General features: G+C 43.1%; 1 protein-coding gene across 1 annotated transcript in view; it reads right to left on the bottom strand.

The window, feature by feature from the left end:
- The window catches only part of NECAB2 (N-terminal EF-hand calcium binding protein 2), a 1,008,614-nt gene that overhangs the window by 20,861 nt on the left and 962,345 nt on the right, over positions 1–25,408 (bottom strand). Inside the window, exon 12 of the mRNA XM_069215706.1 lies at positions 4,399–4,490. Within this exon, the coding sequence (XP_069071807.1) occupies positions 4,399–4,490 (92 nt within the window). The remainder of the gene's footprint in view (positions 1–4,398; positions 4,491–25,408) is intronic.

Genomic DNA, 25,408 nt, shown 5'->3' with positions numbered 1-25,408 from the left:
AACAAATCATTAATTTTGTTAAACAAGAGCTATTAGAGTTATCAGAAATCAGAAATAGACCCTGGATCCTTACATGAGATTTCAATTCGAACTTAGCCACTCATCGCAGGAGAAAATGAGTCTTTTTAGAGCAAATGCTACCAGTAGAATTCCAATCCAACAGGTATTGTAACCTGGATAAATTAGCCCATAATCTTCTTGCTATCTTACAGGCTCTTAGTTTAAGAACACTGAATATTCAGATTTCTCCAGAAGTCCCCATTGCTTTTTCGCATAGGACAAACAAGGGTTATTCAGTCTTTAACTTGAGGTTGATCAATACAGTCTGGGAGTTCACAATAATTTCAAAATGTGAAAGTGGCCACTACCCTCAACTCATAACTATTGGAAATTCCAGTAAAATGGCAGAACCCACAAGGGCGAAGGGGTCGGCTTATTAAATAAATTTGTGGGATGCCAGAAGGAGTGCAGGAAGTTCCACAATGGCAGCACTTCTTTCTTGCTTGCAAGAGCAAGAATCAACAAGTCTTTTGACGTTACGTTAATCGTCTGGAAAGAGATCAAAATTTTATAGATGGAAACACTGTTGATCAAGCTTCATGGATAGAATATATAAAAGAATTATATTAGGTCTGACTGGACATGTGCTCAGCACGTGCCAAGCCCGCTGTTACAGTCCCAGAAAGAAATTTTAGAATGAATTAGTAAATGCTGGGGTGATGTCACTCCAGGCCTGAAATGTCTTTCTGTTGCCCTTACTAAACAAGATTCAGATTACCGATCAGCTGCATTCCAGAATTTATTTAACCATTACCTAGCTGTTGACTCCAAAACATACGAAAAGGGAGCCTATACCAGCCCATACTGCTATTGCTTCATAAACATAGTGGATATTGAATCAAAGTATTTTGCGAGTCTACATTTGTCCGGCCTGGAAGCCTGGGCAAGTGAAGAAAATTAATAAATTGTAACCAAAAAGGCTTTTTGGGAAAAATCTACTACGTACAAAGGACAACTTAGCTTGCTTGACAATGTCAATAAATAAGTCAACTCAGATAAAACATCTACTTTACTCCTCTTTTATTGATTTCTCCAAAGCTTTTGACTAGATCAACAGGAACCTGTTGTGGCAGACACTGGTCGCTGAGAAAATTCCATCTACTTTGCTGAGAGCCATTCAATTATTATACTCCAACAATTGTGGTCAAATAAAGTAGGGAGATAACCATGCACTTTCACCAAAAGTGACAACAAATAGTGGATTAAAACAAGGTTAGGTGCTCACCCTCTACTCTTTTTAACTTGTTTATCTCAGATTTTAGAAATCTGTTAGATCAGGGAATATCCCACCCACTTTGTTTTAAGCAATCAGCTTTTGACAGCTTCAAAATATGAGGTGATGTTGTGCTCTGTAATCACACTTGTGTGGGTCTGCAGAGGCTTTGAAATGTTTTAAATGAATATTGTAAGGAAAACTATATCACAATCAACTTTGACCAACCAAACCATCATTTTTGGTAAAAAGGTGAACAAGAAAGATACCTTACATTTGGGTGAGACAACGATCAAAAGAAGCCATAGGTACAACTATCTGGGAGTGTGGCTTAAGGTTGTGGATCAAATCTTTTACAGCTGAATGCATTGAAACCCAAGTTGGAAGCACTAATCCATGCACTTCAGGTGCTATTCTGCAAATTATTGAACCGTTCACTAATTCCGCTGTTATGGGCTATTAGGGCAAAACTAATTCCAGCATTATCTTATTGCTCCTCATTATTCCCTGAAAAATTGGGACGCTTTTTAAATGTTTACAGAAGCAAAGTATATTGTTTGCTGTTTCATCTACCCAAACAATGCATCGGAAGCCCAGGTGAGACTTGAATCTGAGTTCATTGACCGACAGATAGAATAGGAGGCCTCTTTGATTAAGAATTAATTTTCTTCGATTCACTCAGATGCTGGTACACTAAAAGTATATTTTTGGAAGAAGATGCAGACAGGGGCATAACAGAGTCCATGGTGGTCAGGGTTTATTGCAGCTTTGAAAGATCTTCAGGCCGAAAGACTATGGAATCAAAACCTACCACACAGTGGTTTTAAACTAGCACTGAACAAGCAACTAAAGTGGCTTTCATTTCTGGTAGATAAGGACAAAAATTTGAAAAGAAGCCACAGCTGGATGTCGATTATTTCCTACAAGTGGCTGCAGTACCTAAGTTATTTAGCTGAAAGTTGCAGATGCTATTTTAACTTAAGGCTTATGCGATTATGCTTGTGCTCATTTGCCTCATTGGTCCTGCTGCCAAAATGGGCGGTTCCAGCACCTCATAACAGGTGTAGACTGTGTTTGATCCACCCAGAAACATTTCTGCACCTTCTTTATCTTGGTCATAGCCTTTTATCTGAACGGAGATATTGGTGATGTCTTCTGTTTCTCCAATTTCTTCATCAGATCTTGCCAACAAGCGATCATCTTCAGCTCGACGCGTGCCTTTCTTATGATTGACAGTCTCTTTTATTAAATTTATGGACAAGATGGAGCGCCTTTTAGCTAGTAGCAGTTCACCTCTAGCAGTACAGGAGATTTAGCTGGGGTTTATTCAGTAGTCCTTGAAAACATTATAGAACTGGCTGGGACATTTTGCAACTTTTGCTACAATCAACACATTTTAAAATGTATTTTAGATTGTTGCACGCCTTTTAAGCCGGTGTGGGAATTAAGCATTTTATGATTTGTTCCTAACCCACGTTATCATTTAGAAATATGCTGGTACAATAGGATAGTCAGCATAGAAATGAAATAATTTTATAGTCACTGGGGTGCTAATTAGTTGTCCCTCTGCACCACGCCTTATTTCTGTTTTATTTTCTTTTACATGGACTGCTGCCGGTTTGCAGTGTTTTTTTTTTTTAATGGATTAATTATCAACACGGATTTAAGGAGGGTTTGGACACTTTGCACTTCAGCATTACATTCTTAATATGACCTAGGTCACTTACATTTTAGTGATGCTGGCCTAAACTGTTGCACTTTAGCACTGGCACTTTAGATTTTCAGAGTTTTAAATTTGCAGTTTTAAACGGATGTCACTAGCTTTGAAGGGGTGGGGCAACGCGGGGCAAAAACATTAAATTCAGACATAAAATAAAAACGTACCTGCATGCACCACTGCCGCACCTCCGTCTCCTCAGCAGACACAGGCTCCCAGCCTGCCCTGCGGCCAATACTGACACTGCTCAGAGCAGTGCTAGGATTGGCTCTGAGCACCCAGCCAGGGCGCTCCCAGGCAGACTGGGAGCCTGTGCCTGCTCTCTCCAGCCCGGCAACACCGTGCCGGATGGGAGAGAGCACAGTGCGCATGCGTGTTTGGCTGGCCAGAGTCAGCCGGCCAAACACACATGTGCACTGAGGGGAGTGCACAGTGCACTCCCCTCATCCCCTTTATCCCACATGGCCCAGCCCTTTTAACAACAAAAGGATAATAAACACAGTTTATTATCCTTTCGTTGTAAAAGGTTTGCAGCTGCTCGCGGGGGGGAAGCGACCTCCTCCACCATAACGAAGGAGCCACCGCTGAATTTCGGTTGGTGTGAAATGCTATTTTAATCTACATTACACATCTGGTTTACAGAAGGATGATTTGTGTAGACTGATGGATGTAGATCTTTGTCTTCCATGCCTATCTCATTGTAATGTGTATGGTGTTTATTAGCAGTAATAAAATGTACTTACTTATCAAACATGATGAAAGATAGTTATGAGTGAGTGCAAGGCACTTAAATGGAGGGGCAAGTAAATGCTGTAACTGGGGAGCCTTGCTCCTGCCTGCAACACCTGGAAGCTTTCAAGCACCTCTTATGAATTTACAAAACTGACTTATGATCGTTTGACGGCAAGTAGGCCTTTTGCTTTTATTAGGTTCATTAATTGGGCGTTTGGTCATGTTGTCATCAGAGACATCTTGAAAGAACTGTGTACTTGATGATGGGTTTCATCTAAACTCATGTTTTTTTTTTTTTTTTAGATACTTACAGCGTAAATTTTTTATGTTGTTGCTTCTTTGAAATGGTAAAAAAGTAATGGGATTTCACCATGTCCGCTATAACTCAGGAAGACCAATTTATTTTGCTTGGAGGGGCTTATAGTCTTGGGCTTATAGTCTTACGCTTTTCCTTGTTCGGGATATTTTTGTGTGCGCTAAATTCTGAGACATAGTGTTAGATAGTTACTCAGCTTCGATCCTGCATTTTCCATACTGCACTCCCTACTCTATTGAGGACGCGACATTTGAAGGTGGTGGGACACGGGAAAAAACAAAAACGTGGGACAGACCAATGCAAAGGTCACTGTAAAGGTTACTGCATTCACTGACAAACCTTTTCTGACGTCGCCCTTACCTGGCACAGAGATGGTGGAGACGGAGTCAGGCTGAGTCAGTGTGTCGACCTTTACATGCTGGAATATTTTACAGGCGGCGCTCTGCAAGTGCCTGAAATAACAAAAACAAACAGAATATTCATTGCTGGGCTTCACTTTCCAAACATTCCTGTATATAATGCATTTAATCCCCCCCCCCCAAAAAAAAACACGATTTTAAAGAAGAGCTTCTTTGTAAAAATGCCAACTCCAAAATGCATTGATGATATGCAGCAAGCGTGAAGGGTATCTTGTTTGGAAAAATCCAAGATGTTAGGATCTGTGGGGCCCCGAGCACAATAGGAACCTGCAAGGCCTTTCCAACATGTAACATCACAGGAAGTAACACCAATTGAAGTTTAATTTTCTAACCTTGTTGAAGCAGCTTTGCAAGAAACTACTCACCTAGTGTCATGTCACTAAAATGGCTAAAAATATAAAACATAGCACTAAAAAAATAAATACATATATTTTAAAGCTGTATCAAGTGGAAATACATTACATTAATCAAACTGGGTGAAAAAGCTATACAGGGTTCTCTCCAAATTGATAGGATTACTCCATTGTTCACTATTTTTTTCCAGATTGGTGCATGATTAAAATTTCGAGTCAGGTTGTTGCAGAGATATACAGCGGGACTTCAAGTAACTCACAGCCCTCCCTTTAGCCAGTGAAGTTCAAGATAAGGTGCTTAGTTTTCAGCAGGCATGGGGGAATCAACACAAACTGATACACGCTAGATTGAGTGAGTGACCTTACTGATCCGAGTTGCTTCAGTAACCAAATTTTTTTTTTAAAACAGCCAAAAGCGTGGTTTTGATTTTTAAAGTGAACGTGGTAGGGGGAGCAGTCGGGGCTTGTGGGAGTTACAGGGGGCGGGGCGGCAGGGTGGGATGAGGGGATAGATTAATCAAATTAAAAAAAGACTTACCACCGCACTGCCGATCCTCCGTCGCCTCCTCAGCAGGCAGGCACAGGCCCCCAGCCTGCTCTGTGGCCAATCCTGACACTGCTTCAAGCAGCATTAGGATTGGCTGGGAGCGCCCAGCCAGGGTGCTCCCAGGTAGACTGAGAGCCTGTGCGTGCTCTCTCCAGCCCAGCAACACAGTGCCGGGCTGGAGAGAGTACATTGCGCATCTGTGCTTGGCTGGCCAAAACACACATGTGCTCTGAGGGGAGTGCACAGTGCACTCCCCTCACTGCTTGTCACCCCCAATGCCCCGCCCCCTTCATCACAAAAGGATAATATACAAAGTTAATTGTCCTTTCATTGTGAAAGGTTTGCAGCTTCTGCTGCTAGGGGGTGGGGAGTGACGCTCCTCCACCATAGTGGAGGAGCCGTCACTGAGGGGGAGAGAACAGAAGCAACTGGGGGGCCAGAGCAACAATAGGGGATGGTAAGGAACACAGAAACATCATGAGGGCAGAAGGGACATGGTTTGAGCAACACAGTGAGCTCTGGTGGGAGGAGGCAAAGCATTAAACAAGAATAAATTTATAACAACTTGTGTCCCCGCACAGCCACTTCTGCACTATATCTCTTGACCACCTGCAGCAGTTTGTAAATGCGCGCACGCGCACACACACACACACACTCTCTCTCTCTCTCTCTCTCTCTCCCCCTCTCTCCCTCTCTCCCTCTCTCCCTTCATCCTTCTGACTCCAGGGCTCAGATCAACCTTGTCCGCTGCTAATATTCCACTGGGGAGCACGACTGGTTTCCTGAGGCTACACAGGGCAAAGGAATGTTGTGATGTCAGGCTGATGGCAGCTCCTTTACATGCCAGCTCCTAGCAGTCTGGGGACACCAACAAGGTGACCATTTTAACAAATATGAACAAATAACCCTTAACGTCCCACTCCAGATATACCAGGAAGAGACCCCATCTTAGTGCCCCTGTCTACTAATGCAGCTCTCCAGGCATCTTGGGAGGAGCAGACATTATCAGAGGGGAAGCTGGGCTCCCTTTCTTCCCATGGTTGCGCATCCACCTCTCAGCACATCCTTTTGAGTTGAGCAATGATTTATCTCATGGCACCCCATAAACAACAAAACTTCTTCACAAACACACAATGGCAGCCTGGCAGTGACAGGCTCCCTGCCATAAATCAGGTATGGTGGGAAAACACGAGCTGACTGGGGGAAACAGAAGGCATGTTTAAAAAAAAAAAAACGTACGAAATGACTGTTCAGGATAAAACACACACACACACACACACACACGGACTGTACTGCCCCTGCGAAGATTTTATGACAATACCATTAATAACAAAACAATTATTTCCACGGACACACAGGAACGGGATACCCTGCTACTTACAGTCTTCATTTGTCCACTGTAGCATTGGTTGATGTGCATTTGCGCCCCTTTGCTGCATGATAAAGTTCTGTGCAGTGTTAATCAAAAGAAAGAAACTTTGAATAAATGAGGTGCCCTCTGAAAACCACTGATCTCGGTATTTGAATCCCCAGCAAATGTGATGAGATAAGAACCTGATTTGCAGCCCTGTTTCCTGAAATGGTGCACAAAGCATAGGAACCAGTGAAAACACAGGTGCCTCTGAGGACAGCTCAGGAAAAACTTAAGCCCTCATGTCCACTGCTGTTGGCCAAATATACTTTGACGGTGCTCCATGGGAGTGAACAACCGATGAAAAGGATGGACAAAGAAGACGAATTAACCACTTGGAAGCAAGGATTTTTAAAGGATGCAGAAATAGACAACTGAAACCAATGGGCAGGGTTGAAGCCCACAAAGTATATAACAACAGGTTGCTAAGCGACAGAGCAAGCACTGCCTGGCTTACTATAGAAGACTTTGTACAGTTTACAGGTGTATAGAAAGGAAATGTAGCTATGTGGAATAGGTAAGTTCGGTGAGGTGGTGCTTGACTTGCAGAATAAAGCTGAAGTAATAGCAATGACTAAGAATTAAAATAGAGGCACATGTCCCTAATATCTGAGAAGACACTTACCAACTTGCAAAGGGGTCAGAACCATGATACGCAACAAATTTTAGGCTAACAAGTAATTACCAAATTGTGCCTGCACTCAGGAAAATTCATTGGATCTTGGTTAAACAGATAATTAAATGCAAGGCCATTTCTAAAATCCACAAGTCACTCCAGTCACTCTCCAGGTATCTAGCTTTACACTCTTGGTCTTCCAACCTCCAGTGCAAGATTTGCCTCCCTGAACCTACTGGCTACTTATTCGCATAGGCTCAATGTTTGGAAGATCATTCCTTGTGCATAGATGTACTCAATGGGATGCCCTCTCACATCTCTGATGCTCTCCTCCCTCACAACCCCATCTTTCTCCTCATCTCCCAAAGGAGGCCAACTTAACTGTGCTCCTTGAGGTTTGTGATTATTTGTTGTGGGAGGAGGCACACATCACAATGTACCTTGCCCAGGCCGGCCCACTGTCATTTTGGACACGACAATGTGCTTTGTGAGCACAGTCATAGTGATTCTGCTCACAACAACCTTAAAACTGCTGCAGCCTTTTGGCTTGTGCAGTCATGGCCAAGCCCACTCAAGCAAGGAGCCCAGTTTATCCACAGTAATTAAAAAATAATCTTTCCGACTGGCGCGTTGGTCAACGGTGGACTCTCCACCTTTCCTACCTGAGTCTAGCCCCTTCCATGGCCCTCGCAGCATTTAATACTTGCAGGGTGGGCAACTCTCTGTTATCAATGCACAGGACACTTTGCTCACACAAAGACGTTGTCAGACTTTTTTTAGGGTATTTAGGAATCATTATTCAGAACACATTTTTGGTGTTTCATTCCACAATCACCTGCTTCTCAGGGCTGGCTTTAGGGCAGTGCCATTAGTGCAGCCACCAGTTGCAGCGCACAGGAGGGAGAAGGGGCGTGGCGGCGCATTGGGGTGGGGGGGGGAGTGCGACCTAAAAAAAAAATGTAAACGTACCTGTTTCACTGTGCCACCTCTGAACCGTTCCTTATCTGCAGGGACAGGCTCCCAGTCTGTCCTGCATCCAATCCTACCGCTGCTTTCATACCGCAGGCCCTGGCTGGCTGCTCTGAGGCAGAGTTGGAGCCTCTGCTTTCTCTCTCCAATCCGGCACTGCGTTGCCAGGTTGAACAGAGCCTACTGCGCATGTATGTTTGGCCAGCCTGAGACGGCTGGCCAAACACATATGCCCACTGAGGGGAGTACAGTGCACTCTACTTCAGTCCCTGCCACTTCCGTTGCCCCACCCCTTTTTCAGTAAACACATAATAAACATAGTTTATGATGTTATTACTGTAAAAGTTTTGCACCTGCAGGTGCGTGGGGAGATAGGGAGGAGACGCTCCTCCGCAATAGTGGAAGAGCTGCCCCTGGCAGCCGCACTGACCTGGGGGTAGGCGGGAGGGGTGCTGTGTTTAGCAATAACATGATTTATAAGCACCTAATGCAGAGCTTCATGTGCATCCAGCTTTCATGCAGCAATGGAAATGTCAAGATAACTCTTGTGATTAATGTTCCTGCTAGAGAGAGAAATTTGAGTTTTGTCTAGTGGCAGTTTTGATTCACCATAAAGTAGCACAGAGGGTTAGGATGCACGCTGAAAAGAACAGATGTGTATTTCATGTGGATAACTGAGTGGAATAGTAAAGCCAGCTTTTACCAGCATTTTAAAACAAATGAAATTTATGTGAGAGAGGCGCTATGGAAAGATGAAGGTCACTTTTGCCAGGTGGTAGAAAGGGAATCCGAGGAGGAGGTCATGAGGCGTAGGGGTGCCAAAACCATTGTCAGAGCAGGTGCCACCAGTGCTAAAGTCAGCTCTGCCACTCTAAATCAGTCCCTTTTAAAAGATGTGGCTAGGTTGGTGCATAAGGTGCTAATCGGGTATGACTAAAGCGACATACTGTATTTGAGTACCAAGCCTTTATCTCCTCCTGGAGTAAAAGTTAACTGCTTGCTATACCCAGTTTCGGAGAGGCAATTTTATAAAAGAAATGTTCTGAAACAGCAATCATAAACAATGGGATCAGCCAGTAGATGTTGCTTAATCACCTATAGACAAGGTCTCACAATATACTGCTGCTTTTTTCCTTTTACATAAAGATATTGTGGAACATTCGTGAATAAGGTAGCAAAAAGATGTCAGAAGATGCAGAAATGTTTTGAGCCTGCTGAAGGTTTTTTTGTGCAGAGTAACAACTAAAGATTTTTTAGTTTTTTACATAAGTAGAAACCAAAGAAGTAATGCAAGATGCCACCTGCTTTTATGTTTAATTTTGTTGGTTAGTGCAAGGATATGCCACAAATGTTTAGGCAGCAGCATGTTTTCTTTTTCTACTTTTATTGATTTACTTTATCTTGTATATGTTGTTGAGTTTGTCGGTAAGATTATTATGTAAGTAAATGAATGCAATGCAAGAATGAATTTACAGGTGGATGAGTGGATGCATGAGTGCTAAAATGAGTGACAGAGTAAATGGATTTCAAATTAGTGAATGCCTAAACCCATCACTGACTAAGGAGGCTCTATCATTTAAAAACCAAAGTATTAGTATTGCCAATGCTTGTTTCTTCATTATTTCATCAGAAATGTTTTCCACGTCATTTTATGCTCTTTCTCATTTGAGCATCATCATTTTCTAGCTGGGTGTGAAGCTCAGTTTTGAGCAACAAGGTGGCAGGTTGCCGGTGACTGGGTGAAGCACCTTGTGAATATTCCTACGTGGAGCTCCTCAGACATAATCCTGCTGATATTAGGGTGCAAGATACTAACGCTGCGGTCTATAATGGGAAGATCCACACCCCATCTGTGACAAAAGTAGTAACTATTGCCAGGGCGTGGCTAGGAGAGGGTAGAACAATGGGAAAACCTCCAAACTTGAGCCCCACACTGATTTCACCAACCAGGCACTGGAGGTCACTGTGCTGGTATTTTGTCGATCTATTGATATGAAGTATGCCACTGTGCTGATCTCAGCTGAGTCCAAAATGACAAGTAAATCTGAATTTGCATTAAATGATATCTTTGAATCTGAGTTCACTACCTCATGTGTGCCAACGCTTCTTTCACTGAATAAGTGATTCCCACCATGGTACAAGAACAAAGCTTAAACATTTTCCTTAACGACGTAAAGTCTAGGCGGGTGTGTTCCAGAAAGATAAGCAATGCACTAGAAATCTAGAGCAGGGTCAGCACTCAGGGCCTTGAAGCGATAACATCAGCATCAATTACCGCTAGCTGCAATAACGCAGGAAGACATGAAGAAGAATCTGAACTACCAAAACACCAACTCCTTAGAACGCAGGCCTAAGCATAACCCTGGGCAGTTAAAAACATAGCCCTGAGAAGGAGGGGAAACGAGCCTCATAGGAATAGTCTTGGCCAAGTGGCTTCCCAGTCTTGTTTGTGAGTTTCAACGTACCCCTTGTCTACTTTCTCAAATCTATTGATGTGAGGTTAAAAGTGGCCTCGCACATTTGGACAACATGGTTTGCACAGTGGGGAAACGTAGCTTTGAATTTGAAGGTTGAAGAAAGAACATTAAGCGGTCACAACATTGTGAGCAGAATACTGATGGACAAAATATCGAAAGGTAAGACAATATACCTAACTCCATATGTAGGTACCTTGGTGATAACTATATTTTCAGGAATAGTACATCCATACCCCCCCCCTCTGTGCACTTACCTCTTCGATATTTGTCACCCAATATTCTGGTCATGATATTGTGACTCTTCAACATTCTTCCTTCGATATTCCCTACCACAATCACCTTTGGTGAACTGAAAATCCACCAAGAATTGAAGATATAAAAATGGGTGGGTGGGTTGTTGAGGATTGGCCATGGTAGAACGAGCAATGACCAAATTATGTTCAAAGAAAGGAAAACATTTACAGTGTATGGCAAAGCTACACAGATCTGTACATGACATGCCAATTAGTAAGACAATTTAATAATGTAGTTCACTATTTGTGTGCAATTATATATATGCTTCAGAAACTGTTTGATTACCTAAATATATTATTTGTGGATCCTTACAATTTAAAAAAATGCTAAATCTATACATATCAAAACCAAATAACAATACTCATTAAAAGAGAAATATAAGCCACACACTTTTCATTTAGTTATTTTAATTTTTAGCATGTAATTATTGTTGCCATTTGTACAGCACAACTCTCACCTTCGCATCAATTTAGACCTTTGCAGAGGGAAATTCTCTGGCATGGTACGGCCACCCACTTCCCAAAGCAGTGATACAGGCATAGTGACAAATTGATGGTTGTATCCAAGCATCGATCAGAAGCACACTCCTGCTATGAAGGGATCGGTAATAGAGTCCACCATACAATGTTTACATGAGCAGAAGGGATGTGGATTTGCTGATAGTATAGAAGTGAGACCAGCTAGTTCAGAATTGGTGGTATGCAGCTGCGTCCTCCACCCTGTTGCCCATGGAACCCCAAGAATTCCATCTCTAGCTGGCAGCACATGCTTGGCAGACTGGTGTGGGTGAACAATTCCAATGGATTCCCAGAGCCCCAAACAGAGTAACAACTCGGTACCCCCAACCAAGGACCACCTTCTCTTGGGGTTGCAAGCACCAACAACCAGAGGGGAATCCTGTGGATTCCATAGTCAATACCCTGTGCATGAGCTACTACAGGAGCAAAAAATCGTATTTACTCAGAACTGGCGGGATTTTGCAACTGTGGCAGACTTTTAAGTGTGAGTACATTCACTCGCAACTGCAGGGTTGTGGGTTTTCCAGCACAAGAACACCTACAAAAAGTGTTAAACTGCCATAATCTCGGACGTTTGTGGGTGTTCAAAACATTTTGCAGTTATTTCCCCCACCCTGAAAAAGGTCTGAGATTTACTCCTGCCAATGGCGAGAGTAAATGTGTTTTAATGTGGAAAGGGACGGAGATAGTGTTATATTTTGTGCTGGTATACAGGAAAGGTGTTTTCCACAGAGAAACGTTCCCTGTGGGGTGAGAGTGATGGAGATGGTGGTGGTGGTGGGTGGGGATGGGGGTTTATATACAAAACGTAGATCTGTGTATATGCTCTACGTTTAGACACCCGAAAATGCAGCCTTGCTACAAACCGATGAGCAGAAATGTTTAAGTGAGTGAGTTCTCTTGGGACGATGTCCAGTTAGTGCTTCCAAGAACTATTCGTAGAATACTGGACATTTCCGAACGTTAGAAATTGTTGCAAATGGTCGCCATAAGCCTGCCTGCAGAAATGGAAAAGTTTAGAAGGTTTGGGAGTTTTGTGAATCACCAGGCCCTTTGAGAGCTCTGAAACAGTTTTCGGTATCTACGATGTTTGTCTCACTGTTGCTGCACATGAAGGCAAACTGTATATAGTTAGCTATCATAGATGGTTTCAGTTTCCTTTGGGGTACATTTACCACTTGCCCATCCTTCAGCCAAGAACCGCTCCTAACTTCAGCAATTGCAGTGGTTAATGAGAGTCTGTCACATGCTGATGCTGTCTGCCGTATTTGTCTTTAGTAAAGCACATTAGTTGCATATGTAACATATCACTTCACTTTAAGTATACAATAGAACTAGCACATCCAGGCCATCTATACTGACAGAGATGACCTGGTCTAGTCCAAAATGGCACACTTGTAAGAGTTTGGTATTTAGAAAGATAATGCTGCAACTGGCATTCAGCAATAGTGGCAGGAGCTGTGTACTACTGCAAAATACCTTGAGCCCCGGCACATACATGTTCACAAATTAAGCACTGTGCAACTGCTGTTCAAATAGTAATAGTGATCATAATGGTGTTGGTAGTTGTGGTAAAGGTGATGATGGTAACGGCGTGCACTAAAAAAGGCCTATCACCATAAAAAGATTTGTACACTGTCTATTATTCCGTGAATGTTTTAGATATAACATAGCCCCTCATGCATTGCAAAGCTAGACTACATAGGATGTGTAATGCACCACTGTACATGCAATAACATGAGAGAAGAAGGTAATGCGTCTCCGAGTGGAGCCACAGCTCACTCTGTATTTATTTGAGAATTGGTAACAATATGCCAGAGACTGCTGCAGTGTAAAGCAGTCAAGCAAGCCCCAAAAAGCGAAGATGCAGTCTGCAACTACCTCAGGCACGATCATCAAGTTATTTGAAGTTTGTGTTACTGCTTTCGATAAACAATGTCTAGGGATACTCGAGGAGAACAGTCATTTGGTGTCAGCCTTGGATACCCTGTGTGGGCACAAAACCAGTTGCCCATCAAAGGACATTATAGACAATCTGTGAAGACTACCTTCAAGTAATTGTGTCTGCAGTGGGTATGTTAGTGGTGGGCACTCTTTCTTCTGAGTGGTATTCCATGTGTAAAGAGAGTGTTGTACTATCTAGAGATGAGATTTGTAATCATATTGCCTTTTTAATGGAAGAATATAGAGTAAATTGTCTTAGGAAAATGTAATGTTTTCGATAAGTACATCAATATGAAATATTATCACTTCAACATATTTTCCATATCCTTAAGGCGTGGCATACATTCAAGGCGGTGCGAACGGGTTACATGAGGGGTGTTTTTGCCATTGAGGCATGGATACAGTATTTTGGGGGAGAATAGAGCCAATGAAAATTGTTGATTTCATAGCAATATCACAGATCCATATCCTCTGAGAAAGTAAATGTGTATAATAATAATTGCAATGAGGAAAGCTTGAGATGAGATGTGTATGAATCCTATTTAGAAAAAAATAATGATTGCAAAACCATCGGGGCGTTTATATACCTACCCGTCCTACTGGTTATAGAAACTTAGATTTTACAGCGTATACATTTTTTATTATAATTGTGGTTTAACCTCTTTCTATTTTCTAATAGGGTAAAGTTAGTAGTGGACTTCAGTGTACTTGTTTCATGAGGGTTCGAGGTTGGGACTACGGAAGTATTTGGAGTGGGGGCTAATATGGATACATTATGGTAGTTTCCCGGTCTGACTAAGAATCTCATTTAAAGTGATTGCTCACAATTGTGGTGTTAAGAAGATCAAATGTGATGGATTTCTTTTCTAGCCTGTCAGTTTGTTATTTTCATATGTGGTTGAACAAATAACATTACTTATTCGAGGCAAGGAGCAGTGAGAGGGTGGGTCTAACCCTACAAGCCATTAATTAGGAGCGGTGATTCATTTATCCTGGCCGTGGAAGAAGCCAACCTGTTCCTAGCCCTGAAGGTGTATATTTGGTGACGAGTGAATATGTTTGAATATAGGTGGAGACAGGCCTGCGGTCTAAATAAAAGAGTGATTTATTAATTTAAAGTTGTTTGTGAAGTGCAGGCATCAGCCTTCAGGTAATTCATGCTGCTAGGTAAAAGAAGGTGTGTGTTGAAAACGGGAAGGGAGAGCTCAATCGATGAATGGCAGACCTCAGTGTAATATTTCATAACCACTCTCACTTTGTGTGGTCTTCAAATGTATGCTACCGTGAGTAGATCAACTCTTAAATCCTTCCCAAACGTTCTAGCTCCACGTGTAAGCCATCTGAAGGCTCACTGCTTTGCAAGGTCTGCCCTACCTGAGCACGGGATCATGTTGGGAACATTGTGGGGGGGGTGACCTTTTTCTGAATATTCTGTCTTTTAAGCCTGATCCTTGTATTGACCAAGAGCCTTTGGAGAGCTTTCAAGACTAGGTTAATGTGGTCATGTGCCTTCAGGCTTTGGTCAGAATTCGCACTACTAAAACACCTCACACTTAGGCCACTCAAGAAATAGGCGCTCTTTGAAACAAGAATAACATATGGAGAGTTGTACGACAGAACACCGATTTCCTAAACAACTAGTGCCTTAACGAGGTCGGAACACCGACCTCGTTGCTACTACTAATGATTTTACCACGAATGCCTTAACAACGATTTTCGTAGTAAAGGCATTCCTGATAAAAGCATTACTAATAGGCACCATTGACCATACATCCCTCACCCCATCCCCCCACCCCCTCCCCAAAACCTAAAACCCCCTGACCCCCCAACCCCACCCCAAAACCAAAAACGCCCCACCCCCCAACCCCACCCCAAAACCTAAAACCCCCTGACCCCCCACCCCTCCACAAAACCAAAAACCCCCTGACCCCCTCCCCAAAACCTAAAACCCCCTGACCCCCACCTCCTCCCCAAAACCAAAAACGCCCCACACCCCCAACCCTGCCCCAAAACCTAAAACCCCCTGACCCCCACCCCCTCCCCAAAACCAAAAACCCCCTGACCCCCCACCCCCTCCACAAAACCAAAAACGCCCCACCCCAAAACCTAAAACCCCCTGACCCCCATCCCCTCCCCAAAACCAAAAACGCACCACCCCCCAAACCCCACCCCAAAACCTAAAACCCCCTGAACCCCCACCTCCTCCCCAAAACCAAAAACGCCCACCCCCCAACCCCGCCCCAAAACCTAAAACCCCCTGACCCCCCACCCCCTCCCCAAAACCAAAAACGCCCCACCCCCACCCCAAAACCTAAAACCCCCTTACCCCCCACCCCCTCCTCAAAACCAAAAACGCCCCTCCCCCAACCCCACCCCAAAACCTAAAACCCCCTGACCCCCACCCCCTCCCCAAAACCAAAAACGCCCCACCCCCCCAACCCCACCCCAAAACCTAAAACCCCCTGACCCCCCCCAACCCCTCCCCAAAACCTAAAACCCCCCACTTACCTTAGTCGACCCCTTGTCACCTGCGTCCTCTTCCTTCGCCAACTCCCTTCTTTGTACCTTAACCACGCATGTTCGTAGTTCAGAACATACGTAGTTAAGGCACAAAATAACGGAGTCGTGGTTAAAAAAAGCGTTGTTGCGCTTTCGTTAACCACGACTTCGTTAAAAAGACTTCGTAATAAAGGATGTTTCCCCATATGGAGTAGCAGTTCCCCATCCACCAAAATATTTCAACAGTGCTTCGTACTTGCACCCCCATACGCCCGACCCGGGGGCTGGTCTGGCAAAATTGCCAGGGCTGCTTTGGGTTCTCAATCCAGCCCTGCTTTCTTACCAGGCAAGGTGGAGTTCATGCGCTTACCACAAGGAGCTGGTTGTACCTGGAAAAGAATGTAATCTCAGGGTGAAGTGAAAGGAGGCTATGCCAGAGTACAGCTCCCTCCTTCCTACTACAAATGTAAAGGCTCAGCTTGAGCGCAGCCACGTGAAATAGATGAATAATGCAGCACACACAAACATAAGCATTAAATAAAAGGGAAAAAAACAATCATGCGATACGCTAAACTTTGCCCAATTTTTTAATTGTGTAACTTTTACAGTTCTACTCATTTGAGATATATCTATGTTTTGCAACTTGAGTTTCCCTTTATTCTACATTTTCCCTTTCTTTGCCAGTGCTATACCCTACATTACGTAAAACACACACCCACAAAGATCATCAAGGTCTCTCACACACACACATCCTTTTAGTGAAAACATGTAATTGCTACATTTTCAATGTCACTTTTTTCCTTTACAGAAGACATATCCAAAGAATGTTAAGTGAAAGTCACGAAATACGGAGGAAGGAGCCCCGCCAGCGGGCATCTGTCTACATCCTGAGTTCTTTTCCCATTGGAGACCCCAATACGCCAGCGGGCGACATGTCACTCATGAAATAATAATTGCTAGGTACAGATCAGAGTATCCACATCACTCCAGACTGCTGACAGCAAACGTGTCCAGCTTTGGTCTTTTTAGGGGCGGTATCTTGGGAAGCGCCACGAGATGCTATGGAAGTCACATGGCTACATCTGTATTCACTTCATCTTTGGCCTTCGCCTCTTCACTTCAAGTGTCATCCCTCCTCTCCATCTCCCCTCGCAACCAGTCTTTCTCACTTGGCATCTTTCTTACTATTGCTTCCGTATTTTCATTGTCTGACTAATAACAAGGGTGGCTAAGACATTAGGGCCTCAATGATGCAGGTGGGTACCCTGGTTCGGTTTTATTTCTGAATAATGATAACAAAAATATATTTTGACATACACATTGTGGCCTAAATATCGTTTGTGGAAAAATTACTGAGTTTGGAGTATATATTTTCCATTATTAACTTCAATGGGGTGATAGTTTTGGAAACAATATTTAGGTCACAATATTCAGGTACCATACCCACTCAGTTCAGTGCCCAGGGCATTCACTATTCACTGACTCTGAAAGCACAGCCCTTATAATTACATAGAAGTAATTTTCTAGCACTTTATCAGAACACAGGTGGTTCCAAGTCAATAAATAAAAACGACCACCCTAGGAGATCCTATACTGGTTAATCTGATTCTAGCATCAGCAGTAGTTACCAATGTAAACAAAGTGTTAAAATGTTGTGCATTTTATTCTTCACAAAATCCTATTAACGTAAAAAAAGTTCTTCCCTCCATTTACGTGATGTCTTTTTTGGAATGGATAGACTGAAAGAATTTGTAAAACGTACACTACCCAGACTATATCCTGGCCTGGATTTACAATATTCGTTGTGTTATATCTTGTATTAAATCAGTTATTTCAGCTACTTTGGGAATTTGTTTAAAGCCATGTGTGGGGTCCTGGACAATCATTTTAGCGTGGGGTGGTTCTTATGAAGGACTCTCTCATTTCATCACTGGACTTCCTGAGTCTGGCCCGTAAAAATAATGTTTGGGTTGGGTATCAGAAGGTTTGGGCTGACTTGAGTCAATTCTCTGATTTTCAAGCAGACCTGAGCTAAAACATGCATTAGCAAAGAGAACAGGTCTTGCCTATGAGAGTTATTGGCTTTGTCAATTTAGTTTCAGCTATGTGGCTGCTGTGCAACAGGTCTGAACGTTATTTAAAAAAAAAGCGCTATGGTGCAGCATCACTCCGTCACCGCAAGGCGAGCGCAAAGCGCTCCGTCCCTCTTCTAATCTCTCTTTATGGGGATTTTAACCACACCCATGTTCGTCAGTCACTTTCATTGTCGGCTGGGCTTAGCTTTTAAAATCCACTTGTTTTCACTCGTGAAAGGCATGCATATGTTATGTCTTTTCTGGTGTTTAGCCCTCCTCAGCAGCACCGGTAAACGACTGGAAACTTAAAAGACTCCATGTTTTCCGTATGGTTTCTGGACTACTTTTTCTCTTAATTTTGCAGTGCGACCGCGCTGAACAGTAGTCGAGCGTTTTGTGATTTTTTTTTTAATTGAATGTGCCAAGAAAAGTATGGTTAGGAGTTTACAACGCTAATAGTTCTAACTCAACGTAAAACAAGACCCGTTGCATTGCAAATGCTTGTTTTGTTTTTTTTACTTTCAACCATGCTACATGGCACTTGCTGTAGAACATGGCCAAAAGGTGAAAAAAAGCTCTATGATGCGAGTGCTGCTGCAACATAGCACGTTACTTTTTCAAATAACACCAGGACTGAATTAAGCAACCTGGGCCTGAATACACATAACAAAATCCAGATTTGTAATGTATACCGGAATTTAAGGCCAGGTTTATAAAGTCCTTTTATGCAAGCAATGGACCTGATCCTATAAGAAATGCCACACGCGCATGCACAACAGTAATCAGAACACATTGTCGAATGCACGCATTGAGAGAAAATTACAGAGAAAATACACCTTCGTGACTATTAGCAGAGTGTTTTTCTCTGCTAAGCCATTTCAACAAGAACCCTATGAGAAAAGAAGCAGTGTTTTCTCACGGTTGCAGTTTAGTAATAAATGTACAATCTTGTATTCAGTAGTATTCTTGCTCTAAATGACATGTCATTGGGTTACATTTATTTTAAATTGCATGACATAAAATATATATAGCACTGGAAACAGATGAGAACGCTGTGGGACTCCACAGATTACCATACATTCCATGGGTTTGATCTACTGTTGCCCATCCTAATGGTTTGATGTCTCACCACAGGGCATCTCTCTCCTCTGTCTTGCCTCCTACCTTTTGAAGCTCTGCAGCTTTCAAACAAACTATGTGGTACATTTTGCTGCCTGCATTTTAAGAAGCTTATTGTTGCCTCGAGGGAAACTGTTTTCTATCCCAGAACATCACAACTGCTGTCCTCTGTGAGCCTAGGTGCTTGCCCCAGAAAAGCACTTCTATTCACTCACATTAGCAAGTGTTATGGTCAGTCTGTTGTCATGAAATTCTTGCTTGCTTCCTCAAACAGCCTTCCTGAACCGTTATCAAGCCTGTATGGAGAGGATATACTCTAGCTCAGTGGTTCCCAACATGTGGTCCGAGGACACCTGGCGGTCCACGATGCCTCCTCAGGAGGTCCGCGACTTCTTAGAAAATTAAATAATAACAGATTAGGTCCCCAGCTTTCAGTAATGATTCAGTGTGCGGTCTCTGCATTTGAATAAAGATTCAGTGGGGGGTCCCTCGGCTCCAGTAATGATAAAGTCGAAAGGTTGGAAACCACTGCTCTAGCTTGTTTAGTCCCTCCCCCTCTCTTGTTTCTGGTATTTTCCCTTCTGTTCTGCAGAAACTCTTTATTTGATGCCACTTACCTGTCTTTGAAGTAGGATGCTCTGCAGATCTTTGTAAGGGGAGCTTCAAAAACAGCTTGTTCCCCCTGCTGCCAGAGCTCCCCTGAGTGACACTGATGGGACCGCTGTCGTCCCCCAAGTCTGCAGGTTAGGGGGAACTGAACCCTTTGAGAGAAAGTCTGCTCTGTGGCGATTCAGACAGCTATGCACATATCGGGGCACAGTGAAACCAGAAGCATGGACACCAACAGGGCTGGAACAGCTCATTTTGTAGAAAATGGACCAAAACCAAGCTCAGTCCTAACTGAATGATCAGGAGCAGTTCATTGAACTGTACTTGCTACACATTCTTCCGCTAGACAGATCAACAATCAATTTCTGTAATCTTTCTAATGTGGTTGCTTTCCCTGCTTGGTGTATCTATCTTGGCTATGATAGACGCTTGTGCCTTGCACACAAGCACTTTACTTATCCTCATGACCGTCTACCACCACTTTTAAAGAATGTGCTCCTATCATTGTGTAAAGCACACTTGGAAGGGACAGAACGAAGCCAGGTGGCATGGGTTGGCAATCAAATCCAACAAAAGCATCTCAGTAAGTGACCTCCTGATGCAACAGCAAATGATATGAAAACAAGAGGGGTTGGGGGGGAGGGGGGGAGACACAAACAAATAGTACCTGAATGAAAGCATGATCAGGAGAAGGACGGCAATCAACCTGAAGCAATATGTTTGTAGTCCAAGTTCCAGCCAAAAGAAGAGGAACTCAAGCTGGAACACACTGCCCAATTACAAGACAGAAAATTCAAGAGAAAGAGAAGCCAATAAATGGTATATCATGGGCAAGCTCTAAGCCCCTTGCATAAAACAGCTCTAGCACGCAAAAGCGCATGTGCTGACATGCACATGTTTAGGTGAGACCTAAAAACAATACTTTGCTCAGTGCCAGACATTAATCTGGATCCGGTTGAGTCATGCAAGGGACAGAACAGTGTTCTTGGCTTCCTGCATTCAAATTCAGAAAATAGGTTTTTCTAGCACTAAATGTTTTCTATATCCATTAGTTCCTCTTCAAATTAAAAACAGGTCTGAAGAAGCAATACCAAAAAAACTGTTTTATAGAAGAGGTAGCATTTTTCCTGAATTCGAAATAACATAGGGACAAAGTAACTACAACTTGGCGTCCTCTGCTACTGATGAGTAGCCTCTCTGCCTGTCCTGGCATGACCCTCCTCTGCAGGCTCTCCTTGAGATACTCATCTGACCTGCAGAAGCTAGAGAAACGAATGTGTCCTATACTTGTTATATTTTCAACACTCTTTCTTAAAGAAGGCTCAGTAACATGCTGAGAAGACTGAAACACTCTTGCAGATGAGTAGGCTAAAAATGTTAATCCACATAGTACTCTATGACCGCCATCGCACTTGTACAGGAAAACACTGACTCTAGATTACTGCTGCCTGTGGTGCAATTTTTGATCTACATCAGTTGATATCTGGTCAATCCATCTTTGACATTCACTATTACTGGCACTTATTGCTTTGAACTCCAATTCAAATACGTTAATCCAAGTGCACTCTTTAAAGCGAGGTGGTGGTTCCATTTGTAAGAGTGTATTTGCTATTCTTGACATTGTGATCTGGCAGGGGTGTTGTGGCCAGCTTCGCCTTAGATGGGCAGTGCCTTAACACACCTTTCATTCTAAATATCTGTATGTATTCTGAAGAAATCTATCGTCCTGGCTCAGAATACAAGGATAAAAGGTACTCATACACGTAGAATGTAACTCAGCAATAAATAAGACTGAGAATCTTTCAGACTTAAAAATGCTAACCAGTATTAAAGAATGCTTAATTACATTAGTTACTGAGTTTGTTAAAAAGTAGGCCTGCCTCGCCCTCAGGTCTGTGGAAATCAACCTAGCTGATAAGGAACACAATATTAAGACAATAGTCAGTGAAGTACTGCGAAATTGCACAGCTTGGCTCTCATAGCTGTTACATTGTCTTGCATTAAACACTGACAAAACCCACACATAGAGCCTTTGAGGCTGCTCTTGTTTCCGGACACTTGGCCTCATGAACAACCTCGGGTGCGGGGTTGTGAGATAGAAACCCAAGCTGTGTGACAGCCCCCTTTTGTAATACATGGAAAATGTTCCTTCAAATTTCACCTTCAACAATCTTGTGATACTAAGGATGAGGGGGGGTTGCTCTTGAATGGATGCGTTGCGTCTAAGAATACCCATCAGAATAAAGCATATTGGAGGTAAGACTGTCTTCCCACTCAATAACGTAGACGGCTGCCTCTGCACAAGGCTTCTTCGAATCTGGTGATCAAACACTGGCACCAACCAAAGTGTCATAGAGACATTAACTGGTATAGAAGGAGGAGAAGCAGGATGACTGCAAAACTGACACACATTAGTGTTTTTAAAAAGTTTATTAGCAGTTAGCTGTGTAAATGTATAGGCCAAGCTTTTCACTTGGCAACGCTCTACTCAGCCAAACTGGGCTGAAAATCTGGACAATAAAAACGCTAATTAACACAGTGTAACACAATGCAAGGGTGCTTCTCAACAATAAACCCAAATGCAAACAACTTCAGAGCAGGACAATCACACAAGACACCCTGTAATGTTGTAATCAGTGTTAGAAGTGAAGAATATGTCTTCAGTTACACAAACAACAAACAGCAGTGTCAAATTACATATATTTCTATTGCAGAACCCACACACACGTCTATTTTCCAGGTCAAGCGACATCTTTCTAAGTTGTTCCACAATTACGTATATGTATCATCGTGTTTGCAATTCAACAGTATGATAGAGTAGATTTTAAGATTAGTGGATCTGTAATGATGCTCTGCAGTGTGAGACGGGGGTGTTTCAGCCCTTGCAAGACATGTTTGTCTCGAGATAACAGGGCACAAGAAACACAAGGTGCGAAGAGACGAGAGAGGCAGGTTCCTCCTTAAAAGGCTCACACATTCTCAGAATCTGGGGATAACATCCCTCTCCAGTTTAACCAACTGGTATGAATACCGAAAACCTCACCTTCATAATAATGTCGCAGTCTCTTAGATGCACCAAGGTTGGTGTACGTTAGATGTGGCAGTGCAACCCTAACTCTTGGGTGCTGTAACTTGGAGATGCTCAAAGAAACGTCGGATGGGAAACTGTTGTATTCAACTATTCGGTGCCAAATTGAATGAGGCTGTCACTGAACACTCTCAATGATTTGATCACCACAGAGTACCTGAGCTAAACAAATCTTGGGGTAGAGGAACCTAAGTAGTTCCTTCTCATACTGTTGTGATCAGGAGCTGCGCCAACATAGTGCCTTCCACCTGCACAATAGACAGGGGATGGCCTTTGAAGGACATCCTGAACAGTCTATCAGTGTGCAGGCCTTTAACAGGATCAAATAGCGTTCCTTGATGCTGAAGATCTAACACCTCTCCAGTGGTTCCTTAACCAGCGGTCATATCGGTGTTCAGGAATGAGGAATTCCAGGCAGAGTGGCTTGGGATGCTTGTGACAACGGTAGACAGCATTAGACAGCATCAGGGCAGTGGTGAGACCACATTTAGTTAAGGAGTGCAGGTTGGATGTGTACTTGTCAGTACCACACCCAAGTCAGCCAGGTCTCCTGCTCTTTATCTGTTCTCATGAGTCCTCCTCTGGGGAGCACGTGAAATGCTTTATCTCCTTCGCCTGTGGTTGAAGTGGCATTATTTGTCAATGAAGATAAAAAAAGGACAATTCAAGGCTTTGCTGGAGGTTGCACCCCTGCAATGGGAGACCACTGTAGATCTTGAGCTCTGTGGGCATTTCATGGGCTGTCACTGTTTCTTTGATTCTAAGTATGACGTCTCTGGTGGGCTTTGTGAGCAGAAGTTCCACATTTGGATATTTGGTGGACTCATCTGCCATTATTAAATCGTTTCACTGATCAGGAACTCTGTAAATGTCCAGGCTCAATGTTACTAATCATGTCTTATTCAGTTATTCATAGGTGATTAGGAAGGGTCTTCAAGTCTGATCCAACACTTCACACATAAGTCTTTGGTCCTCTTCTAGCTCATCCAGTCAGTTGACTCCTGGAAACTGCACTTACTCACAAATAAGCACCTTTGTTGATTTAAATTCTTTCATGCAACACATTCACTAGCTGAGTGGTAAGTGAAAACAGTTTCAGTTGCACAATGATATGGATTGCAGCCCCTCTTCAAGCATAGGCATTTTGGGGCACACTTACAAAGATGATTGCTGCACTGTGTTGAGTGAAAGGGAGAGAGCAGAGTAGTGACGTATACACTAAGATATGTTACTGTTTTTGTCCCCCGTTCCACTGGCCTAGTTTAAGCTGCCTTGTACCCAAGCACACATCCTTGCTCCATATTGCAAGGGTGTGTATGATATCATGTATGTGTACTTCACATTCACAATTTATGCTTTAACATAGTGTAACACTTTCCCCACTGTGTATATGTGCTGCAAGGTTTGAAATATTTTGGGAAAAGAAAACTTCTCAAACTTTACTCCTACCATGAGGATGCATACATTTTTGGCTCAAAGTTCTGTTTACCTTTTTTAATAGACAAGGCTTTCCGTCAAAATCCAGAAGAGACTGCATATGAATGCCCAGGTGCCACCCCTGGAACGCTCCCTTGATGCAAAGTAGTGCTAAACTGTGCTTTGTATTGCTACAGGCGACATTCCAAGATAAACCAGAATTTGCTTTTTAAATTAAATCCCAACACAAGACCTTGCACTGAATTTGTACCACTTTTGTGAGGCAAACCTGGTACAAAGTGTTAGTAAAGTTCCCCCCTTATGTTGCACGTTGAGGAATTCAGCGAAAGCGTGCCACGCTTAAATAATAGTGAGTGCCGTTCCTCACTCTTAATATCAGGTTTGCAATACCATGTAATGGCCCACTGGTCCATATGACATAATTAATTTCTTTATTAACTGGTATCAATATTACACTGTCTTATTTCTGAAGATAGAAATAGAAAATCAGACTGTTGGGGCCAAATTAAACCCAAGCTACTTTGCAGATTAATGTTGGTGGGAAAGGAGTGGGGGTAAAGTTATCAAACTTGCAAGGGGGTCGTAAAGGCCCACCTCATTAATATTAATGAGGTGGGTCGCGATTTGCGACCCCCTTGCGAGTTGCGGCACTCACAGGGATAGTGGCCTGCTGGAGACAGCAGACCACCATGTCTGTGACTGCATCTAAATAAAGCAGTTTTTTTTTTGTAATGCAGCCCGTTTTCCTTAAAGGAAAACGAGATGCATTACAAAACTAAAAAATTAATTGTTTTCGTTTAATTTTTTCATGCCATTCACAAAGGGGAATGGGTCCCATGGGACCCCTTCCCTTTTGCGAATGGGTTACCACCAGTGTGACACTGGTGGTAACTGCGATTGCTTTGCGACCGCGTTCGCGATCACAAACAATACAGCATCGCGCTGCGACTCGCAATTGTGAAGGGGAGCACCCCTTCCTAATTGTGACTCGCAGT

The sequence above is a fragment of the Pleurodeles waltl genome, chromosome 12, assembly GCF_031143425.1.
Source record: "Pleurodeles waltl isolate 20211129_DDA chromosome 12, aPleWal1.hap1.20221129, whole genome shotgun sequence".
Lineage (NCBI taxonomy): Eukaryota > Metazoa > Chordata > Amphibia > Caudata > Salamandridae > Pleurodeles > Pleurodeles waltl.
Note: the sequence above shows the minus strand (reverse complement) of the source record. Positions and strands in the feature narration are given on the sequence as shown.